Source organism: Mustelus asterias, chromosome 1 (genome assembly GCF_964213995.1).
Source record: "Mustelus asterias chromosome 1, sMusAst1.hap1.1, whole genome shotgun sequence".
Lineage (NCBI taxonomy): Eukaryota > Metazoa > Chordata > Chondrichthyes > Carcharhiniformes > Triakidae > Mustelus > Mustelus asterias.
In genome coordinates, this window is record NC_135801.1 from 7,683,750 (window position 1) to 7,708,610 (window position 24,861).

At 39.7% G+C, this 24,861-nt stretch overlaps 1 protein-coding gene across 2 annotated transcripts in view; it reads right to left on the reverse strand.

Annotated features, from left to right (window-relative positions):
• Positions 1-2,982: 2,982 nt before the first annotated feature.
• The window catches only part of LOC144491028 (SWI/SNF-related matrix-associated actin-dependent regulator of chromatin subfamily A containing DEAD/H box 1-like), an 84,242-nt gene continuing 62,363 nt past the window's right edge, over positions 2,983-24,861 (reverse strand). For both annotated transcript variants that reach the window (XM_078208740.1, XM_078208808.1), the window contains 11 exons: positions 22,839-22,914; positions 22,073-22,208; positions 21,185-21,322; positions 18,004-18,099; positions 14,360-14,477; positions 13,268-13,386; positions 11,601-11,789; positions 10,148-10,266; positions 8,556-8,738; positions 4,683-4,792; positions 2,983-3,910 (listed from right to left, as the gene is read on the reverse strand). In XM_078208740.1, coding sequence (XP_078064866.1) covers positions 3,849-3,910; positions 4,683-4,792; positions 8,556-8,738; positions 10,148-10,266; positions 11,601-11,789; positions 13,268-13,386; positions 14,360-14,477; positions 18,004-18,099; positions 21,185-21,322; positions 22,073-22,208; positions 22,839-22,914 — 1,346 coding nt within the window. In that variant the 3' untranslated portion in view covers positions 2,983-3,848. The remainder of the gene's footprint in view (positions 3,911-4,682; positions 4,793-8,555; positions 8,739-10,147; positions 10,267-11,600; positions 11,790-13,267; positions 13,387-14,359; positions 14,478-18,003; positions 18,100-21,184; positions 21,323-22,072; positions 22,209-22,838; positions 22,915-24,861) is intronic.

Genomic DNA, 24,861 nt, shown 5'->3' on the forward strand with positions numbered 1-24,861 from the left:
CCACCTGTCATCAGGAAGGAAATTTCACGGAATTGAAATGTCATCAGGGAAGAGGACATTTTCGTTGCATCCAATTGAAGAGTCGAGTACAGACAGCACATCAGAATGTGCAGAAAGTCATAAAAATGGAGGGTAGATCATAGAAATAGAAATCATAGAAACCCTACAGTGCAGAAGGAGGCCATTCGGCCCATCGAGTCTGCACCGACCACAATCCCACCCCACATATTTTACCCGCTAATCCCTCTAACCTACGCATCCCAGGACTCTAAGGGGCAATTTTTAACCTGGCCAATCAACCTAACCCGCACATCTTTGGACTGTGGGAGGAAACCGGAGCACCCGGAGGAAACCCACGCAGACACGAGGAGAATGTGCAAACTCCACACAGACAGTGACCCGAGCCGGGAATCGAACCCGGGACCCTGGAACTGTGAAGCAGCAGTGCTAACCACTGTGCTACCGTGCCGATAACGGCGACAAGGTCTGTAAACAGTTACCGAGGGGCCTAGACAGACGAGGGGAAGGGGTGCTGATGATGGATGTCAGGTTTACAATACAAGTGAAAACCATGCTGAATATAGAAAATTTAGAGCAGGCTTGTCTAACTACCAATTCCACCCCTCCCCCCAATCCCCCAGGCCTGGAGGTTACAACGTACCCCCAGAAGCCAATGATCACTCTTCAAATTATGAGCAACATGAATGAAAAGTCTGCAAGCATCTGCTTGTGCTCTGAGACCGATTCTTCCGCTGCCTTTAAGAACAAAGAAATTTACAGCACAGGAACAGGTCCTTCGGCCCTCCAAGCCTGCACCGACCATGCTGCGTGTCTGAACTAAAACCCCCTCCCCTTCCGGGGACCATATCCCTCTATTCCCATCCTATTCATCTATTTGTCCAGATGCCTCTTAAAACTTTTGCTCATTAATGGGCCTGTCAGCAGCAAATTCGGGAGACAATCAGTTTTCTTATTGGATGATGAGTATAGGCCTGGGAGCAGCTGGAGGTCGGCTAGGTCCACCAAGTGAGGGGGCCTGGCTGCCACTTCCTGATTAATTCCTCCTGGAGCAGTGTCCAAATGTTTTGGGGAGTGTGTGTGCGCGCGCGAACAAACGAGTCTGTGCACGTGACTGAGAGTCTGTGTACGAGAGAGAATGGCTGATTTTGAGTGTGAGAATCCAGAGACATGGTCGGAGTCGGAAACACAAACTAGGCCTTCCTTGTCCTCCCTTCCCAAAAAAGCCATCCACAAAGCAGGTTGGGAGAGGCGGACAACACAGGCTGAAAGGCAGGTCGCTTCCTGCACCTGCTTTTGTATGATTTCTGCCAAGGCCAGCATGGAATAATGACCACCAGAAGCAAATACAAGGTCAGTGTGCGTTAAACTCAATTCCTCAACTAAGAGCTAGTCCCCACACCTTTCCTGGTGACTCTGGGGCCTAGTCTGTCTCTCTCAAGTTCTACTTAAATGGAAGGGAAAATTAGAAAGGCTTTATTGATGAACTCTGCTAATTGGCACATTTTAATGGAAGTTTCATTAATTACTTTACTGAAATTTATTGCCTTGACATTTAGTGTATAATAACTTATGTTACTGAAATTAGATCATTGGTGCAATGAGAGAGAAAAAAATTTAAATGTACACCCCATCCTCTCAGCGCCAGGGACCCGGGTTCGATTCCCGGCTTGGGTCACCGTCTGTGCGGAGTCTGCACGTTCTCCCCGTGTCTGCGTGGACTTCCTCTGGGTGCTCCAGTTTCCTCCCACAGTCCTGGTTAGGTGCATTGGCCATGATAAATTCCCCCTCAGTGTACCCGAACAGGCGCCGGAATGTGGCAACTACAGGATTTTCACAGCAACTTCATTGCAGTGTTAATGTAAGCCTACTTGTGACAATAATAAATAAAAATATCAGTAACGTTCATGATATTTAATATTACATCATCTGCACCGGAGGAGATATAATTGAGGATGTTGAGTGAAATAAGTGTGAAAATTGCACAGATACTGGCCATAATCTTCCAATTCATCTTTGACACAAGGGGTAGTGTCAGAGGACTGGAGAAATTACACTTTTGGTTCAAAAAAGATTGCAAGGATAAAGAGGTTATTCAGTTTAATCTCAGGGGTGGGAGGACAGAATTGTCAGTTGGACAAGTGTAGACTAATTAAGGAAAACCAGCATGGATTTGTTAATGGAAAGTCATGAATGATAAGGTAACAGAAAGGGTTGCCGAGGCTGTGATCTACACAGACTCCCAAAAGTGGCTTGGTAAAGTACCACACAATGACAAACTTGGGAATATAGGGCACAGTTTTAAAATGTTGATGACAAAGCTTGCAAGCATTGTGAATTGTGAGGAAGATGGTGATAGACTTTGAGAGGATATGGGCAGGTTGTTGGAATGAGTAGACAGAAGGTAGATGAAGTTTAATGCGCAGAAGTGTAAAATGACAATTTGTTAGGAGAATGACAAGAGGCAATATGAACTAAAGGATAGAATTCTAAAGTGTGTGCAGGAGCAGAGAGATCTGGGGGTATAATGTGCACAAATCATTGAAGATGTCAGGGTAGGTTGCAAAAGTGGTTAAAAATGGCAAATGGAATCCTGGGCTTTATAGAGGCCGAGAGTACTAAAGCAATAATTTATGATGAACTTTCAAAAACACTAGTTGGGTCTCAACTAGAGTAGTGTGTCAAATTATGGGCACTACACCCAAGGGTGTGAAGGTGCAAAAAAAGATGAAAATGGTTCCAAGGGATGAGTGAGTTTAAATATCTAGATAAATTGGAGAAACTGGGGTTTGCTATCCTTGAAGGGAAGGTTGAGAGGAGATTTAATAGAGATGTTCAAAATAACAATACATAAAAGTTAAGGTGAAAGGCAAAAAGAATTAATGGTGACACAAGAGAAACGATTTTGTATGCAGTGAGTGCGTGGTGGAAGCAGATTCAAGAGAATACTTCAGCACTAGAATCTATATTTCAAAACTGAAGAATCTTTATTTGCACTTAATTTCTCCTTTTCAGTTAGTAACAGTACAACAGGTCAGGTAAACAAAGCAAATATGGCTTCACTATGAATACACAAAGCAACACAGAACTGAACCAAAATAAGTTTCCAATTATTGGGCCAACACGCAAGTTTTACCATCTCTGGAGATAAGAAATCCACAGAAGTATTAAAATGACCACAAATTGAGACACTTCTCTTCATTCCTGATGAATTTGTTAGTGGAATTTGCAGCTGGTAGGTTTAGAACATTTTCTTAGCAGGTTTAGAGTTTCAGTAAGCACTGTATTCCTCATCAGGGACAATTCGTTGAGAAACATAGGCCAAATATAATTCAATATATCAGAACAAACAAAGTGTCTGGTCTGAGAAAATTACTGTAAAGTCACAGGTATCTGGAAAAGGAAGTGAGAAAACATTGAACTGTAATACTGTAATTCCAATGTTTTACCACCAGAGAACACCATTACCATTCAGACTGCTTCAGTAAGGCCTACTTGTGGTCTAAATATGAAACTACAGCAATACTATATTAACACGTCAAAATTTGTTTTTGGTGTGTGTTTGGAAATGGTCAGATTCTGGAACAGCATTCTCACGCAAAAATGGTCCCAGCTCCCATTTTCTCATTAAAAACAGGTCTGATACATCACATACAACAAAAAAAAGATTAGAGTCTCTTGTTAATTGACTGTTTCACTGCTTCCAATTACAATATCAGAGGTTCCTTTTCGGAGTTGCGTTCCACACAGAATTCAGTTCATTTATCCTGACAATGCTTACCGGGGGGGGGGGGGGGGGGGGGGCGGGTGTAGGAAAGGGCAGGCGATTGTTACAACCCTAATGAAGTCTTCAACAGTGTTGCTATATTAAGTGGAATGTTTCCCTCGCCTCCTTAAAAACAAAGAAATTCACATTAAAACTTGCCAACATCTACAGCAGTTTTAGATAAAAGTATTGTAAAATCCTGGAAATGCCAGCTTACAATGAACAAAGAAAATTACATCACAGGAACAGGCCCTTTTGGCCTCCAAGCCTGCACCGACCATGCTGCCGACTGAACGAAAACCTCCTACCCTTCTGGGAACCATATCCTTCCATTCCCATCCTATTCATGTGTTTGTCAAGACACCCTTTAAAAGTCTCCATCCTTTCAGCTTCCACTACCTCCCCCCGGCAGCGAGTTCCAGGCACCCACCACCCTCTGAGTAAAAAAAAAAAACTTGCCTCGTACATCTTGGTATCAGAATTAACTGCAACAGCAGCAATGGGAATGTCACAGGGTAAGAAAATAATTTTTGAGAGGCAGTGGAATAAAGAATAGAAAGAGTGGTATCGTGTGATTAGCACATTATTCTTTAACCGCTGGGAAATGGCTTCCAATCTTGTCCACATCCCTGGCACAAAAGCCATGCCTTCTCTCAATGTTTTTTCAAGGACTCTTCCAGGAGAACATACATTTCCGTGGCAGATACGAGCCCCAAATGAAAAAAGAAATTTGAATAAAAAGCTGTGTGTAGCAAGTATGTGGAAAGACACACTTAGCAGTATTGGAAAATGAAGGTGGCTACACAACTGCTATGTGGCAAACCAACAGAAACTGGGGTACAATTTGTACCGAGGAGAAAGGAAAACATGATATTGGATAGTCAGCTGCATAACTCACCTGTTTCCGTTGAAATCATGTCCTGTTCCAGTTTCAGTTTATGTTCACCAATTTTAAGCATGGACTCTTCAATTGTCCCTTTGCTGATCAGTTTTATAACATGCACTATCCTGCAAACAAAAAATTTTAAGAATATAATTGAGTTTTGTATCTTTTCATATTCTTCCTTTTCAAATACTGACTCAATTTATCTTCTAAATAATGTGATAATTTATGCTTCAATAGTTACTTGTGGTAACTTTACTTATTTTGCTCCAATAAAAAATTATCCTTTGTTATTCGAGTAACAAACCTGTGTGCCTCTCTGCTACATCTAATGGAAGATTTCATTCTTTCCGCTTAAACCCTCCTGCACAAAACAGATCTGGCACAGTGGATAAAACACCTAGGCCCAACTGCAGATATTAAACAGTTCTGACCCAAAATTTGGAAATCTTGAAATATTTTGAATACCTACCTCATTAATTTGGTTTGCGATATTTTCTTCCTCTTAGAATTTCTATCTTTTTAAAACATTGTAATTATTTTTCCACACAAACAAATGGCTGGAAACCCCCATTTTAAATTCTGAAATCAAATGCTGTACCATACAAGAAATTTTGAAAACAGGTAGTTATCCATGCAAATCTGTAGTGATAAAGCAGTCCACAACAATAAATTATGGCTGGAATTCACCAGTGTCACACCAACTAGACTGGAGAATTTGGCACTCATTGTCATCCACTGCAGAGAGACTGGAAAATCCCAGCTGCAGGAGAGGTCAGAGAATAAACCCACACTAACTGTTGGGAAGGTGCTTTGGGAATACACAACATAAGACTATTTCCTCAGGTGAATGGAGCGGTAACTAGGGGGCATAACTATAGGGTTCATGGTGGGAGATATAGGAAGGATGTCCGAGGTAGGTTTTTTACTCAGAGTGGTTGGGGTGTGGAATGGACTGCCTGCAGGGATAGTGGAGTCAGAAACTTTAGGAACATTTAAGAAGCTATTGGATAGGCACATGGAGTACTTTGGGATGATAGGGAGGAAATAGCTTGATCTGGGTTTCAGACAAAGCTCGGCACAACATCGTGGGCCGAAGGGCCTGTTCTGTGCTGTACTGTACTGTTCTATGTTCTATAAACGGACGAGGATTCAAGGCTGCAGTAAGGTTTGATCTTTACATATGATTCAAGAAGTTGGATTCTTTAATTTGGATTATATTAGGCTGTGGCAGTGTCAGAATATTAACAGCTGACATTACAAGATGCCACTTTGCAATCACAGATGTGCCTTGGTACCATGCATAACCAATGTTGCACACAAGTGGAGTCAGAACTTAGACTCAATGAGTCTAGTTGCATCAGCTACCTGATTTGTGTTGCAGTAACAGCTTTGTGGTGAAAATCGTTTTTTAACCAATTTCAGATATGGGTAATACTGGATCATGAATCTCTTCAAAACTTCCTTCTTCAAACGAGAGAGAATCTAACCATCTCTCCGACATTCAATGGCATAATGATCATAGAATCCCCCACTAGCTACATCCTGGCATTGACCTGAAACTGAACAGGATCAGCCATATAAATACTGTGACTTCAAGAGCAGATCTTAGACTGGGAATTCCGCATGGAGTAACTCACCCCTAAAACCCCAAAGCCTGCCACCAGGTACAAGGAACAAGTGTGGAGTGTGATGGAATACTCCCCATTTGCCTGGATAAGTGCAGCTCCAACAACATTCAAGAAGCTCGATACCATCGAGAACAGCGCAGCCCACTTGATAAGCAGCCCATCTACCACCTTAAATATCAACTTCCTCTACTATTGGTGCAGAATGGCAGCAGTGTGAACCATCTACAAGATGCACTGCAGGAATATGCCAAGACTCCTTTAACAGCACCTTCTGAACCCATGACCTAGAAGGGCAGGAGATGCATGGGTACACCACCACCTGCCTGATCCCCACCAAGCCATACACTATTCTGACTTGGAACTGTATTGCCCTTCCTTCACTGTCACTGGGCAACACTGTGGATTTACCTACAACACATGGCCTGCAGTGGTTCAAGGTGGCAGCTCACCACCACCTTCTCGAGGGCAAATAGGGATGGGCAATAAATGCTGGTCTAGCCAATGACATCCACATACCCATGAATGAATAAAATAAAGCAAATCAAAGTATTCTCAAGTTTGTGTTAAGGTGCACCATCCTGAAACTCTAGATTTTGAGTTACACAAATCTGTGATGAGAACAAAGGTTTAGGAAAATGGATTTAGAATTGCAAGCCAGTTTTCGGTGATGTACAATGTTGATCAGCATCTAAAATACCAAGCTGAAAAAAAATAGGATGCTTCGCTGCTCCAATGCTGGAGCTATTAAGATGGTTCATAATGCACAATGGTTGGATAGAAATATTCAAACATCTATACGGTTGTCTAAAGATTCTATTCTTTTCATCCAGCCATTGTAATTCTGAGGGAAGCAATGGTATTTAACTGATCTGGGGCATATATTCAGACATGTCCCTTATGGTGCTGAGGACTTAAAAATCATGGAACGATTTGAGTTTATTCAGTTTAGCTCATAATTTGCTTAAATGCTAATTACTATATATTTTATATCATTTTTGTGCTAGAAAGGTGTTGGAAGCCTTATTAGAACGCAGTTCAATTTTTGCAAAGGCATTCTCAGCAGTTACTCATCTTGTTAGCAGTTGATATATCAGTTATCCTGGCTGTTTAACATGCTTTTCATTTACACATGTAATCTATTAATGACAAATAAAAGCAAACTTAGTGAAAATATTGTTATGCAACCAGTGTGTTTCTTTTAGAACTGACATCAAGTTTATTGGTCCTTCCCCTACAGAATTTAAATGTTCTAATTGCTAAGCAAGGTAAAGTTTGGAATTCATTTACACAAAGTTTTAAAAAATGAAACAATGCAGTAACCCATGACTTCTGAACTAGCTTCCAACAAAGCCAAAACTACCACAAAACAAGCAGCAAACTGAGTTACTACCTTTGGCGATGGATTACGCTAATCAGCTGCCATAAAAGGAAAAATATAGCGAGTATACTTGAAGGAATGTGACAATTTGGGGGAATGGTGAATTTAGTTGCAATCCATGCTGAAGAACACTGCCCGTAATTCCTGTTTGTACAAACAAAACTTGTTGTGCCATGCAAAAGAATCCCTGGAACAGGTCCCAGTGAAAACATTCTAAGAACAGTACTAACAACTTCTTTAAATCTTGAGCAAGCTAGGTCAGAAACTTGGCTCTAAAAATCAGGGGCAATTTGGCAAAACTAAGGCTGACTTGTGTTGCCAACCTCAACACTACTGTCTGGCATAGTAACCAATCACTTAATCCCATAATGTTTTACAAGAGTTCAGATTTTTATATTGCAAAATTAAAACCATTTACATTACGTTATTTGACACCAAATCAAGAAGCTTCCACGGCAGATGGGCTTTAGTAAGTGCGCAGATCAAATGCAGGATAAAAGCAGCTGTTGGAAAGTCTGCCAATTGAGCAAGCATCTTGTTTTTTCTAATTTATTTGTTCACAGGATGTGGGCGTCGCTGGCTAGGCCAGCATTTATTGCTCATCTCCAAGTGCTCGACAGAAGGTGGTGGTGAGCCGCCTTCTCAAGCCAAATCTCAGGAAGCATGCGAGAGCAGTATAGGTTCACTAGCTCAGATTCCCCTCTCTTGGAGAAAATAGCTCAGTATGTCAGATATTCCACCCACCCAACAACTGGAGAAATACAGGAATAAACCACCACCCTAACAATGAACTGGAAAGCCAAAATATTGTACTCTTAAGCTGCCTTGAAACAAGCACCTCTGGCAAGAGGAATTGCAAACCTTAATTTTTCATCTTACTTTTTCTGTCCTACTCTGTGACATCGATCTTCTGCTTGTTTATCATTATAGGGATTGCAGTCAATATCATGAAGGATGACAATGTTGGCTGAGGTGAGGTTTATACCCAGTCCTCCGGCTTTGGTTGATAACAGGAAAACAAAAATATCCATATCTGTATTAAACTGATCTATCAAGTGGATTCTGAAAAAGAAAGTCAGTTAAAGAGTTACATGTAAATTGTTTACAACTAAAAATGCAAACTCTTAATAAAAATTGATCCTTTCCCGACTGAATTTAAATGCTCTTAACATACTCTCAAATGGAAGCCTGCAAATTCAAGCATTTAAAATGTTGAAAATAAAAACCTAGTGACAACATAGAAACATATTTTGAATACAAATTCACAAAAAAACCCCACAAAATGTCAAAACATCTGCTTTCAGGTTTAGGTTTCTTGAACTATCCAACAGATCTTTCCTATATTATCTCAACTTGAAACGCCTCAAAGAAATCCATGCCTTTAAAAGTTTAGAGCACTTGGGCAAAAGCATCTGCCCCCACTACCAAAACATTGCTTCCAGAGACAGGGAAAAGGTCTAGGTTTGACCAGGTGGAGCACATGAAAAATCTTCAGGCGCAAAGTAGAAAAGAGAAAAAAAAGACATCAAGTGTTCATGAACTAACCATGCAAGTCATGTAAAATAAGAACACTGACTAATAAATCAAAAGCTTGTTTAGAATTTTATAGGTGGTAACTGGAGCCTCTAATTTGAAAGCTGGTGTGTCAAAAAATGCCCTCTTGAACAAGATTCACTTGGAATAATTTCTAAGGAATTCTGAGGCAAAACCTTGAATCTTTCTCTAGTTACTTACTGGAGGTTGATGATCATATTTCTGAAATGTAAATAATCCATTATTGCGAAAAGAAATCTTTCTATGCCTTGAACCATGCTTCTTTTAAAGCAATTTTTTAAAAATGTGGCGTGGGTGTGTAAACATTTACTCCAACAAAGAAGCCTAAACTGTAGGAATTTTAACTAGCTGAAGCTTGGAAAATCCCACCCAAGGTCAACAGATCTTTGCATGGTCTGTCCCCTGCCCACTATGACACCCGTGGTTGGCGGCGGCGGCGGCGGGGGGGGGGGGGGGGGGGGGGGGGGGGGGGGAGAGAAAGAGTTTCTTCAGTACCATTTAATCACAAGATTCCATTTTGTTGAAATGAAATGAGTGCAATAACTGTAGACTTTATTGTGACAAAGCATAAAACCCATATGGAACCTGCTTAAATTACTTCCCATCATGATGCATCTAATCGGAGGCTTCTGAGGATAAGCTAATCAGGAAAAATGTGAACTACAGAAATACAAATATACTATTAGATTATATTTTTAAACTTGAATTTACAATATTTAAAAAATTTCTTTACTTTCTTAAAAGTCAAACAGAATGTATCCATCCCTGAGTGATAGTAATTTACGATTGCAACTGTGACAATTAATGCGCATTAGAATTTCTTGCTGATTTATGGGGGAAGAGAAGCTGAGATGATAAAATGTTCATTACATGTTTATACACGCAGTACAGAAATTTGAAATATGCATATACTCTACCTGTCAGAAATTGGAGTTTTGCCATCCAATCGAAGATATCTGTGCTTATGGTGTCTTAAGAATACTTCTAGAATGTCCAACATCATAGTAAACTGGCTAAAGAGGACAACTCTGGAACCCTGTTAACAATAACAAATTAGACCAGTTGATGCAAAGCAGAAGCTGGAACCCTATTCATTTGATGTTGACATCATGAAGTTGGATTCAAGCATGTCAGTTGCCAGCATACTTAAAAATAATCCATCTTAAAATTGTTGCAACTGGACTTCACAAATGTAGATAAAAGTGTGGTTGAAATGAGATGTGTATACTCTGGCATTGGTTTTGTTCTGTAGCAAGTATCCTATGGTGTTTAGTTAATTTGAGGTCTGAAGCACACTTTGTGAAATATACTGACTAATATGGTCTTCCCCCTTAAGTGCTCGAGTATCGGTTGGTTTGGGTACTTGCAATTAAATTAAAATTAAATACATGACTTGCAAATTTCAGAATCCAGGTCAGTAAGTGTCTCACTCAGTTTTAAGAGATTGCTTTGTAGTTGTATAACATAATGCCTCTGTGTGGCACACACAAGACACCAGATCCAAATTCAATTCAATAATCCTTTAGTGCAGAAGTAACAATTTTAATGGCTGTTTTACATCCAATATTCTCTGCTACACAACTATTTGCATTCCTTTTGCCATCGCGAGGAGTTTGAAATTCTGTCGTTACTACAGGGTTAACCTTGTTCCAAAGGTTCCAATGTACAACAAGGGAAAACAAGTTGTGTTTTTTTTAATGTTCAGATAGATATTCTTGGCGAAATAAAATAAATGAATGTAACTAATCATGTAATGAACTAACAAAATCTGAACATAAGTAGAGACCAGAAATATTTTCCTGCATCGTTAAGCAGTCCTAATACAAGTTTCAATTGAGGCTGCAATTTTCAGATACAAGAACTGTACCTTTACTATTGTGATGATGCGGAGTTGCTGGCGTTGGACTGGGGTAGGCAAAGTAGTCTCACAACACCAGGTAGCACGAGCTTTCCGAGTGCCCACCTGATGAAGGGACAGTGCTCCGAAAGCTCATGCTACCAAATAAACCTGTTGGATTTTAACCTGGTGTTTTGAGACTACTTGCTGTGTTTACTATTGTGTGGAGTGCCTTTTCTGCCCCTGTATACCCATCATAAAAATTCTGGGGAGACCATTAACTTGTTCCAGTTAAGATACTCATTTAAGGGAAGGGGCAAAACAGAGATCCTAAACTGCATCTTCAAGCCTAGTGCATTCCTCAGGAATCTTGAACATCACATGTTAACAGGCTGTGCAAAAATATTTGCTGTATGCATGCTCCATTCAGTTTATGCAATAATCACATCAAGAGCAAATATTCGTAAGCTATTTCACATTTAGCTCCATGATGTAAAATGGCGAAGTGCCATCATAATTGTTTGAAAAATTACCTCCTCCTTCAGCTCTGCAAGTATATTCTCCAGAATTTGGAACTTCCCTGAATCCAGGAGCAATTCCATTTCTAACTGAAAGCTTCTTATGCTACTGTATTCTTGACACAGATGGTGCAATTCAAAATCGGTCATCGCCTCCATGTCTTCAAAGATGAGATCAGGATTGGCATCTCTGTGAGTGGGCTCCTAGAGACGGGTACGAAGTAGCAGCAAAATGTGAATGGACAAGTTACTCAGCTTGCTGGATCTTTACATCGTAGACTTCACACACAAAGTACTGCCTAGCTCAATTGGTTTAGGAAGGCAGCTGGGCTTTTATCTCCCTTCTAAAATTTGATAAAAGGAATAGCTTTTTAATTTTGGCAATATTTAAAGTCACATGTACATTGCTAATCTATAGATGTAAAATGCTATAAAAAAATCAACTATTTCGTGCAAAAACTTAATTCTGTTATGTTTAATTTGTGTGTGCGCGTGCATGCGTTAATAGAGGAAAAACATGGTTCGAGTTTAAGAGTTTTTTTTGTGAGCTGCGTACTGGAATATCTGGAGGCCCTGTTTTTATACGTGTACTTTTAAACAAGGTTTTACAATCCTTGAAGCGAAAAGATAGGTTAAAGTAGTTAGTTCAGTAATTTTAGGGGAAAAGAAAACTGCACTGTTGCCAAACAACAGGGGTCCAGATACAGGGAAGGGTAGAAGAGCAATTCAGTCAGTGCATGTCTACCAGAGCGTGAAGGCAGAAATTGTAAGCTCACTACTCAGAAATTCTGCAAGACTGCTGACGAACTGAGTATAAGGAACTCATGTGTTTGCTCTGAAGTTAAAGTAATAGGGAACTTAGATTATGTTTTTTGGGTGTCTAAAGGAGTGAAACAAACAGAAATAAAACATTGAGTGAAATCCAACGGAAAAAAAACAGCTCATAACCATGGCAGCCCAAGCAAGAAGCTGCGGTGTTGAGATAGTGGAAGATTTTCATTGTGTTTTTGTGCAATGGTACTGCTTGGATAAAAGGAGTAGTGCTAGTCTGAATCATTTTCTGGTGCTTGAATTGAAATCTTTTCAATCTTTCTGTGCAGCGAAATATGGTTCATTTTTCTCCTGTAATGAACATTTTGTGTTAAAAGTCTGCTGGCAGATGTGTTCAGTAACTGACCTTCAGTTTCCAAGAAACAAAATTAAGGTCTATTAAGCCAGGATTCACCTTGGTTCTGACCTGTCTAGTATAATTATCTGGGATTATAATTCAAGATCATCATCTCCACTTTGCTGCAAGTAGGTAGTCACGATTTTATTTTTAGTCCTGGAAGCAATCAAGAATGCTGTGAAATTGCAGCATCCTTGACTTCCATCAGCACGGTGGCACAGTGGTTAACACTGTTGCTTCACCACGCCAGGGACCCGAGTTCGATTCCTGGCTTGGGTCACTGTCTGTGGAGTTTGCACATTCTCCCCGTGTCTCCATGGGTTTCCTCCCGGTGCTCCGGTTCCTCCCACGGTCCGAAAGATGCGCTGGTTAGGTGCATTGGCCATGCTAATTTCTTCCTCCGTGTACCCGAACAGGCACCGGAGTGTGGCGACTCGGGGATTTTCACAGTAACTTCATTAACATTGCAATGTAAGCCTATTTGTGACACGAATAAATAAATTTTAAACCGTACCTTTTTCATCAGCTTGGCCATTTTTCTGAGTTTTTCTGCAGTGTAATACTGCCTATGGAGCAGTGGGTGGTTTGCCATCTTTCGAAGCTGCATCATCACATTACATAATTCATTCTTTTCTGAGAAAAAAATACAGAAGTCAAATTAGAAGGCGGGCAAATGAGTAGAATTCGTAAAATATATTAAATGAAAATAAAGTCAGTTGCAAGAATAAAAGAACCACCCTCCCTACATTTGGATCTAATTTCATGCGTTCTCCAAACATAACTGAAAGATTCAACGACCAAATTGGTGCATTATGGAGAAGCGTGCATAAGGCAGACATGCTCTGCTGAGCTTCATTGCCAAACAACTCCACTTTGGAAGTTGCCCCGCGAGTAAAAATGTGAAAAGGGGTTCTGTGCAGGGGTTCAGGTTGCAGTACAAGATGACACAAGGGAAATAAAGAAAATACTTTAAGTCAAATGGCAGAATTGCTCCTTTATTGTCCAGGTTAGTATTCCGCAAACAAGTTGCATTCACTGTTTTCTTCAAGCAGCTTCTCACCGTTTTTATTTAAAATTATATGGGCTTTAGTTAAGTACAATGTATAAATACAAGCTACCTCCACCGTTTCTGGCTATATTAGATATGTGGGTATGTTGCTCTTTCAAATTCTTGATGCTTTGTGATGTCCCTTAAAATCATCCATGTTTTTGAAGGTACTTCACTCATTCTATTTTCATCAGATCAGTACTAAGGCACAGTGTACTAGTTTCATGGGAATGGAATATGGGTGCAAGCTACCACAAAATGTCATCCAAAATAGTATTTAACCTTTAAATATAAAAAGTCCTGGGACCACCACTCATGCTCTTGATATTTATACATAACACAATAGGTCGTGATGAGCAAACAAAGCTCAGCAGATTTTAAAATAATTTTTTCTTCATTAGGAATGAACTCATATCATCCTTTTGGTCTAATTGGGAAGTAGTGCAGTTTTTAAAAGCTACTACATGACAGAATGAAAAACATAACTAAAATGACACACTTAAAGACGAACATCCAGGAGACAAGACTTGTATAGAATATACCAGGTATAGAATGTACCATTACTGTTGATAGATTTTTTCAACTTCTTGTAGAGGGCAGAATACGCCTGTTCTTGTTTATCAGACATTGAACATATTTCTGTGCGATCTTGTTTGGGTGGCAGTTGTTGCAAGACCTAAAAAACAGATTTAGTACACTTAAATAATGAAGCAACTTTCAAAACCAGAAACAGCAATAGGAACACAAGAGCTGACAGTGGCCATTTTCCAACGCAATCAATTGATTTACAGTCCATTGAAACATACAAATAAAATCTAAAGCATTTTTGAAATCTGTTCTTTCCACGTTTGGAACTTACACTAATTGCATTTGTTGTGGGAAAATCACCACTCTGAGTCAGACTTAAAGATTCAACACAGTTTTATCAGACAAAGCTTTGGGAGAAGCGCTGGGCTCTTCGCAGTGCGCACAGTCACCTTCTCAACTTTACAATGGCAGTTGAGCATCTTTAGACTTTTCAAATAATAGACAAGTACGGACATTAGCCATTAGCACAGTTATACAAATAATAGACAAGGACATTGGCAGTTAACGCATCGTTGTACATAGAGTAGATACATTTATGTCCCCCATCAATGACTGATCTCGTTATCAAAACTTTGTTTTGGGTCCTGCTTTTATCTGAAGCTAAGGTGCCTCCAGGTCCGATCTGTTTCCTGCAGTAATTTAAACACTAACAGGTTTTAACTTGCTGTGCAATGTCTGTGCCCAAGTCAGCACATCTTAATGTCTTTTCCCAGAGGCCATTTTGTGCCAGGTAACCATTTTGCGTCCTTTAATTTTGATTTTACTCCAACAGCATTTATACTTATTTTTGCTGGGAAAACACAAAAACCTTTGCTAAAATGAAGTAGTCTGTTTCAGATGGTCAAAATGGCTAGAGTACAGTTTTGTTTTGCAGGCTGCAGACCTTTAGCACCAGAGGCCATCTTAATATTCAAATTAAAGTTCTCACTGATTTGCATACTTCACAAGTTGTTGATATCAATCAATCTTCAGTTTAGTCTTCGGATTGATCTACCAGTGAGGCAACAGTACTTAAAACATGACTTTCAAAACATCTAGAATACACAATTCCAACAGGACAAGAGTGACTAAAAGCCAAGTGCAAGTGGAATGAATGCCTCAAGGATCAGAAGTTTGGGCACCAAGGATCAATGATTTATTAAATACTAGTAGCTTGAGAGGTACTTCTAGCAACAATGGATTGTGTGTTAGATAGTTTCAAAATACCCTAGGATAAAAAACTAAAAAGACTATTAAAGTAGAGTGGAATAATTTAGGATAAAAGTCAGACTGCCTTTTACATGTATTTTAAAGAAGTACTGTCTGCATAGAAACACATGTAACCACAGTTCGAGAATTTAAACATGTATTTCTGAAAAGTGTGTTATTGAAAGGACATACAGCTTGGCTAATGGTACAGAGTTCTAAGGCATCATGGGAAAATAGTCCAGTAAAGTGAACCACATTCTTTAAAACAACACACTCAGAAGCATAGCTCTTATCGGCATGGACTTTAGACAGTCCTTGTGAATAGAAAATTCATAAGCCACGGACAAAGCCAGCAAACTCAGACAGCTTAATGAATAGACAAAGCCTTCAACCAGATAAGATGGTCTGGAATCCTAACAGGTGGCCATGAGCAAGGCAGTCAGAAATCACTGGTAACCACTGTTCCCATGCTGTCCCTACAGAGGATAACTGTAATTGGCTGAGGTATATGACATTTACTAATAATGATTGACCTGTATTAACGATGACTGCTTCATTTCCGACTGGGCATGAGCCAGTTGGCATGTAAAATGACTTATGGAAATTGTATAATTATGCTGCCGATGTGATGAAACTTCAGAGAAGTGTTGGATCGCCCAATCCTTCTCTCCCAGCATATGTTGGTCAATAAAGAAACATCTTTCACCAGGATACTGTAGTCGCTAGTCTTTGTATTAGCTAAAGTTAAGCTCGATACTTAGCCTCCGAAGAAAACTCCCAACATTGTATTATCAATAACTAAATGCAATTTGCTAAAGGGCCATAGCTGATGCATTCCCACCGCAAACAGTAGTTACCTGTATTCTATTTAAAGGTTCACGTTTATAAGGTACTCATAGCTTGGAGCAGTCTGCAGTGTGTGTCCTACAAATAACTCTGGTTGGATGGGGAGGAAGAAATTTATTTGCTAGATTCTGTCTCTTAGTCTTCAATCAGAGACCCACGTTGGTAAGATTGGAAGAACGGACATCAGATGAGAACAACTCAAGAAGCCTGTGCCAACACTTGTTGCATAGATTTATGTTGAAAAATAGGCATGTGGGAGATAAAGTTTTTCGTCTATCTAAGGAAGCAACCTGAGAAGCAACTGCCTCCCCTGAGGAGCCAGCACGAAGTTAAAATAAAAAGAAAAACCCAAACAGAAAAGGCCCTATGACATCCATTAAGCTGAAAAGGTTTTTAAAAATACACACCTAAAATAATTTGCTCATCTCATTTATTTTTTGGGGGGAATTGCTTACTGGTGCATAAGAACATCAGCACAAGGGGTAAAAATATTCAGCTACGTGAACCAATTTCTTCCAGCAGAATCAACACTTTACATTATAGTGTACGCTATCAAATAGGTGAACGGCAGGTAATATCAACAATGACATTTTTATTCAAATAATAAAAGGTAAATTGAGAAAATTTTGAATAATTTTCTCAATGCATTGGCAACTTGGCCAATTGTATTCTGATAACACGTTTGTGACTTTAAAAGGTCCAAAATTAGACTCAGCATTGTTTATTATAAAAGCAAAATACCGCAGATACTAAAAATCTCAAAAACAGAAAATGCTGAAAATACTCAGCAGGTCAGGCACCATCTGTGGAGACAGAAATTGAGTTAATGCTTCAGTTTGAAGGCCTTTAATCAGAGCTAGATCCAGCTCCTCGATCCTGGACCATGTTCAAGAATATCAAGTTCAGTTCCAGGGCTTGAGCACAAAATTCAAAGCTGGCTCTCCAATGGAGTACTGAGGGAGTGCTGCACTGTTGGAGATGCAGCTATTTGGAGATGTTCCCATTGATCAGTTCTTGTGTATGTAAGAAATCCTAAGGAATTATTCTGAAGAACAGGAGAAATTCTCCATGGCGTCCTGGCCAGTATTTATCCCTCAACCACCATCCCTAAAGCTATTTAAGTCATTGTCTTGTGGGAGCTTGGTGTGTGCAACTTGGCTGGTCATTATCACATGGTTGTTTGGGTGAGTTTGCTGCATGCAAATTAATAGCCACGTTTCCTCCATTATAAAAACGACCATACTCCAAAATTATTTCAATGGCTGGAAAGCACTTTGGGACGTCCAGTGGTCATGAAAATATAGGTAGTCTTCCAGAATTTTCAGTATTTAATTTTAGTTATTTTTGTAGCGTATACATGTTCAAAACAGTCTCTTGCAGAACAACTCTACTGAAGAAGCCTGCACAATAGGTGGTGACCTACAATCACATGTACACTATGTGCTGACAGCATTGTGCAACATGCCAAGTGTACAGACTTGGCATGTTGCACAATGTAACAGAAACATCATTCAGACAACACTTTGAATGTCAGAAAATAAAGCTGTTAACACATCAGATCGCAGGTAGAAATGCATTACCTCACTCTTTACCCTCCTCAAGATAAATGGCTTCATGATCTTTTTGGCATGAGCAATCCTCCCTTTCTCAAAAGTGCTTTGCTGCTCCAAGATTTTCTACAAAGAAACAAGACGACATTCAGTAAACTGTAGTATGGAATAAATCAAAACAATCGAACAGTAGTTGTGCCAGAAGTACCTTTGCACTTGAATCAACTGAAAAAATAGGAACACAGTTATTTTGGAGAAAATACAAGTACATGAGTAACAGCTGACTACACTCCCAGAGCCTGTGAATAAAAGCAATCACATTTTCAGCATTCACCTCTGAAACCATCCACCAGATACACTGGTTAGTGCAGAACACAGCTCTCAATAGATTACATTTTTTTTTAGCAGCAACAATCCTACACAAAATGAGTGTTGATGGTTCCTAATGGACACTGATGCTTGGTACAAGGCTGCACAAACTAACACTAAATTGGCAATCTCACTCCAGAGTTTCTGTTAGTAGGAAGTGGTAATGCCATATGGGGTTTCTAAGTTGGCCTAGTTGAAGTCCAGAGGTATTTACTTTAAATCACATTATTTGATATAGAAAAATAGAGGCGGGGGGGGGGGGGGGGGGGGAATCTAAGATTTCTGGTGCTTGTACAACAATTCAACCCATAAACACTTAAAACATTCAGGGAGATTGTACTTTTTCTAAAATAAGCTTTAGTGACAAAGAAAAACAAGGTTATGAGAGAAAAACAAAATCTTTTGTAAGCATCTTTTCTGGGCACTACATTCATAATACCACATTCAAGGATATAGCAATAGAACACAAGCAACCATTCTGTGTAGTTTGGCAATACAAACTTCAGGTTTGGGACTGCAGAAACACCCCAAACATATTACAGGATAACATCTGCTGCACTCAGGTTCGCTTCAAAACAACTGCCTACACAAAAGGCTTGCACATCTCTTGGTGTGACCTTCTTTACCTGGCAAAATTGCCTTCACCAAAATGCTGGTAAAGAGTCACTTTACAGACCTGCAATGGGAAACTCATCTGTTGAGAAAGAATAGATTCTTATCCATTCCTGACAGAAAAATGCCCACTTGTTTTTATATTGATGTCTGAGCAATAATTGCTAAATTCACACCCTTTGATTGCACACAATTCGCCTGTAGCAACAACAGATTTTCCGGTTTTGTTTTCAGACAACTGACACCTTTTCTGCTACCAAACACAGTCTGCTGCTTCGCTTTCAGGCAGTGTTGCCCTTTATTCAGTTATTAACACCTATTTTAGGTCAAAGCTTTAAGTCTTTAATACCATCATTACCAATTTCTTTTGACTTGTATTCCACGACATCTTTGTCATTTAATCTCTTCTGTCCTTCAACCTATTGCTGGTCTTCTATTCTGCTTCACTTGCCTCTCCCCTCCTTATTCAACCTCTTCTCTCATGTTTTGAAGAGTCTTAGAACATAGAACAGTACAGCACAGAACAGGCCCTTCGGCCCATGATGTTGTGCCGAGCTTTGTCTGAAACCCAGATCAAGCTATTTCCTCCCTATCATCCCGAAGTACTCCATGTGCCTATCCAATAGCTTCTTAAATGTTCCTAAAGTTTCTGACTCCACTATCCCTGCAGGCAGTCCATTCCACACCCCAACCACTCTGAGTAAAAAACCTACCTTGGACATCCTTCCTATATCTCCCACCATGAACCCTATAGTTATGCCCCCTAGTTACCGCTCCATTCACCCAAGGAAATAGTCTTTGAACGTTCACTCTATCTATCCCCCTCATCATCTTATAAACCTCTATCAAGTCTCCTCTCAACCTCCTCCGCTCCAAAGAGAAAAGCCCAAGTTCCCTCAACCTTTCCTCATAAGACCTACTCTCCAAACCAGGCAGCATCCTGGTAAATCTCCTTTGCACTCTTTCCAGTGTCTCCACATCCTTCTTGTAGTGAGGTGACCAGAACTGCACACAATATTCCAAATGTGGTCTCACCAAGGTCCTGTACAGTTGCAGCATAACCCCACGGCTCTTAAACTCAAACCCCCTGTTAATGAACGCCAACACACTATAGGCCTTCTTCACGGCTCTATCCACTTGAGTGGCAACCTTCAGAGATCTATGGATATGAACCCCAAGATCTCTCTGTTCCTCCACATTCTTCAGAACCCTACCTTTGACCCTGTAATCCACATTTAAATTTGTCCTACCAAAATGAATCACCTCGCATTTGTCAGGGTTAAACTCCATTTGCCATTTTTCAGCCCAGCTCTGCATCCTATCTATATCTCTTTGCAGCCTACAACAGCCCTCCACCTCATCCACTACTCTACCAATCTTGGTGTCATCAGCAAATTTACTGATCCACCCTTCAGCCCCCTCCTCCAAGTCATTTATAAAAATTACAAATAGCAGAGGACCAAGCACTGATCCCTGTGGCACTCCGCTGGTAACCGGTTTCCAGTCCGAAAATTTTCTTATTGAGCTTAATATGTTAACGTTCTCTTTCTACATATTTTGCCAGAGTCATAGAGCAGTACAACACGGACACTGGCCCTTCGGCCCAACCCGCCCATTGTGCCCTCCCAGCTAGTCCCAATTGCCTGTGTTTGGCCCATATCTCTCTAATCCTTTCCCATCCTTGTACTAAGCCAAATGCTTTTTACATGCTGCTATTGTACCCACCTCAACCATTTTCTCTGGCAGCTCATTCCATACAAACACCACCCTCTGCGTGAAGCAGTTGCTCCTCTGGTCCCTTTTAAATCTTTCCCCTCTCCCCTTAAACCTATGCCCTCTAGTTTTCAATTCCTTTACCTTAGAAAAAGATTGTGTGTGTTCATCCTATCTATGCCCCTCAACAGAGCTGTTGAGTTTTCCAACCAATTTCTGTTTTTGATAATAGATTTGCCTCGTTTGCTTTAAGGATTTTTCACTGGAGTTGGAGAACCCACTGGCAGTGAAGTAGAAACTTAAATGCCACATGATGCATTTTTTTTTTTGTTTTGCTTTGTTACTAAAAATAAAACAGGTTGCCCGAGTACAGTAAAAACTGAGGCAAATACAAGTTCTGGATTGGTTATCATTGGATCGGTGCTCTAGTACCACAAATGCCTTTTTAAAAAAAACATGAATCCTTCTCAATATACATCTAGCTATAGAATTACTCTATGGCTGGTCTAATACTTACAGTTTTTGAGGAAAACATCCTGCGAATCTCACTGGTACTACTACTGAACATGTTGGGCATGACAAAATTCAACAGCGACATCAATTCTAGAAGATTATTCTGCAGTGGAGTCCCAGTCAACAGCAAGCGATGTTCAGCCTAGTAATTGAAAACACAATCTGATCAGAGTTTCAAACTCATACAGATTACTCACACCTAAAATATATTTTATTCAGCTCGCTCGAAAGTACATCAACACACAAAGAAAATTACAAGGAGCAGAATTATTCTAAGGCAGTAAGTATTTGAGACTATCACAATGTTATAGGTCTAATAGAATCAGAGTCCTACAGTGCAGAAGGAGGCCATCAAGTCTGCACCGATCACAATCACACCCAGGCCCTATCCCCATAACCCCATGCATTTACCCTAGCTAGTCCCCCTGACACTAAGGGGCAATTTATCATGGCCAATCCACCTAACCCGCACATCTTTGGACTGTGGGAGGAAACTGGAGCACCCGGAGGAAACCCACACAGACATGAGGAGAACGTGCAGACTCTGCACAAACAGTGACCCAAGCCGGGAATTGAACCCGGGTCCCTGGCGTTGTGAGGCAGCAGAGCTACCCACTGTGCCGCCCCATAAAGGAAAGTATACAGTATCAAGCAATGAGCTATAATAACAGAAAAATACCACAGATGCTCAAAATCTGAAACAATAGAAAATGCTGGAAAAACCTCAGCAGGTCTGCAAGGATCTGTGGAGAGAGAAACATGAATCATACAGACTCAAAGCATTAACTCCTTCCTTCCAGCATTTTCTGTTTTATTTGAGCAATGAGCCATACTGGATTAATAAACTGAACAGCTAATTGTGGAGTGGTGCTTCATATACTTTAAAGCTTACATTAAGCATCATGAGATGCTGATAACGAATGGAACTCATATTTTTCAGCATGTGCCCTTCGTCAAAAACAGCATAGTGGAGTTTCAAACGTCGAAAGAGACTACGGTCGTCAGCGTTACTTATTGAGCAGCTATACCTGTTAATTGAAGCAACAAAAAAAATTATTGCAAATCAGCAAAATGACAAAATATTCAATAATAACTTTAACAGAAAAAACAGCTTTATAAATGTGTTTAATTTTGTGTGTGTTTCCTTTTTTCTTATCCATATATTGCCAATGATTATTAGACGATGAACACAATGGGGATTAAAGAACTTCACATAAACATGACAACTAAATAGATTCTCTGCTGTTGGACAAGGTACTGTATTTGAGATGGCTGAGAACCAACCAATACATAGAAATTAAGTCAAAACTCGGATCAGTGCTATTAGATAAAATCCACACTGAATGCTCAATATCTAACTGTTGCAAGTCCTTTCACTCACTACTAGAGGGAGCACCAACTCACAATCTTTAGCAATGCCAGTCACAGACACTTTATACTCCCTCTTGTGGCATTGGACAAACATAGCAGAAAGAAGCTCAACACTGTGCACTTGGTTTCATCTCTTAACAGAGGTAGTCTTCATTTTGCATTTCTATGCTCGTTTATAAAATATTTTAATTCAACAAAATTCAATGCCCATATACACATCCATCATAGGTTTTCTCCATTATTTAACAACCCAAAACTTGTGTAACAGTTGTGTATCAATAACTTACGTTGTTACTATTACAGTGAAGTCCACAAACTTGTGAAGAATATCAGATCGAAGGACCTTCCGGTCTTCTAAAGATCCTAAACACCAAAAACATCAAATTCATTGTTAGTAACAAAATTAAGTAATTTGTGCCTACGCTGGTAAAACCAAACAGCTATATTAAGACAGGGGATTAATGTTGTGTATGTATCTATTAAAAACATTTTATTTTTGGATGTATGTATTTATTAAGAGTAAACCTGCTGATACTGTTCCAAATATATAAGCCAAATGAACTGAAGTTTATTCCTGTCATTTAGTTATTAATCATGCTGCAAAACGTCATATTAAAACGAATGTCTGATTTCTAGTATTTGTTTAAGATGAAAGTTTATATTTATTTGTTCATCTTCCTTCCAAAGCCTACCAGTTATTCATGTAAATTAATTTGAAACTAGTTACATCCAGGATGAGAGGAGCGTGTAGTTGATCTAGCCGTACTACCCTAGAGATCGCAACATTAGTTTAAAAGCTTGATTTTACTCAAACTGGCCAATCATTTACCTTTTGCTACCAATCCCCAGAATAAAAGGGACTTTAACCACTTCTTTCGGTAACTACAAAATTATAAAACCAGACTGGTCAAATAGAAAGATAATGTTTGTTTACAGCAGAATATGAAAGTACATTAAGTACACTTTCGAGACACTCAAAGTTCCAGCCACTTTGCAGGTTCCAGTGAGACATTCCAGGAACACAGACACATAGGGCAGAATTCTCCGGTCTCGAATGCCCTGCTACCCATGTCAGCAAGAATGGAGAATTTGACGCTCAGCCAAATCTCCATTCACAGCAGCGGGATCAGATAATCCCAGCTTTGGATGAGGTCGGGGAATTCCTGTCACAATCTAACACATAGGATTTGCCCCTCTCTCCTAAAAACTTTGCTTTGATTAATTTCAGAGCATCTCTTACCTCATGTTCATTAATTAATTCAAAAGTGCTAAAACAGCAGATTAATTCAGTGAATATTAAGTAGCAAATTAAAAGTCCTGTCCTTTTGTCCCAATCATGGGGACATTCATGACAATATGCTTGAATCATTGCTTTCAGAGTTTGATGACATTTCTAAATTCCCATGACTGTGGACTGACTGTTTTATACCCAAATTACTCATTATTTTTTGAATAATTTTAGAAATAAAAAAAGGAACCTTGGCCCAACTGGATCTCCATCAGTAATTGAAAGGGAGTAATAAACTAGGTTAATTTCTCTACCACTACTTCAACTGTAACCATCCTTAAAGTGATGACTCTGGAAATAGAGTTCTCTTATCAATAACAGTAAAGATATTCTGGCGTACTTTCGTTTTGGTAATGGTTCTACACAGTCTACTAACGCCCTACAAAATCTTTCCTCAAAAGTTGGTATGGGAATTAAGGTTTGATTGTATGCTGTGGTTTTCCCATCATCTGGCACATTTACAAAACTGCACCACATCCTTTTGAAGACCTGGCCAGTAAAACTGCCCGTTTATCCATCCGAGTTTGCTGTATCCCTACATGTCCTGTCATAGAAATTTCACATGCTATCCGTAATATCTCTTCACGATATTTGGGTACTACCACTACCTGATAAACATATGTCCACTTTGCATCTGCAGATCTGAGACACCTCCACTTCCTCATTAGAATCCATTCTTGATGCAATAATATGCTGGAACTTTCTCAGCTTCAGTATGGGCTGATCATGCTAGCTTACTGAAGTATGGATCAGCTTGCTAAACCTCAATTAGGGAGGATTTATTGCACCCCTGCTGAATTATCTGGATCTTAAAGTTTCAGTTAACCAATCTGTGTGGTATCATTTTGACTTCCGATAGTGGACTTCTGTTTAACTATTGCTCTAAGGGAATTTTTTTTAACCCTTTCCTGTGCTTGTTCCGTTCCTTTAATCTCACTTTGGCTTTCCACAATTATTAGGGAAGCTACTGCCTTCACTCTGGCTAATCATTTCCCATAAGTAAATCAACTGTATCTACAGGT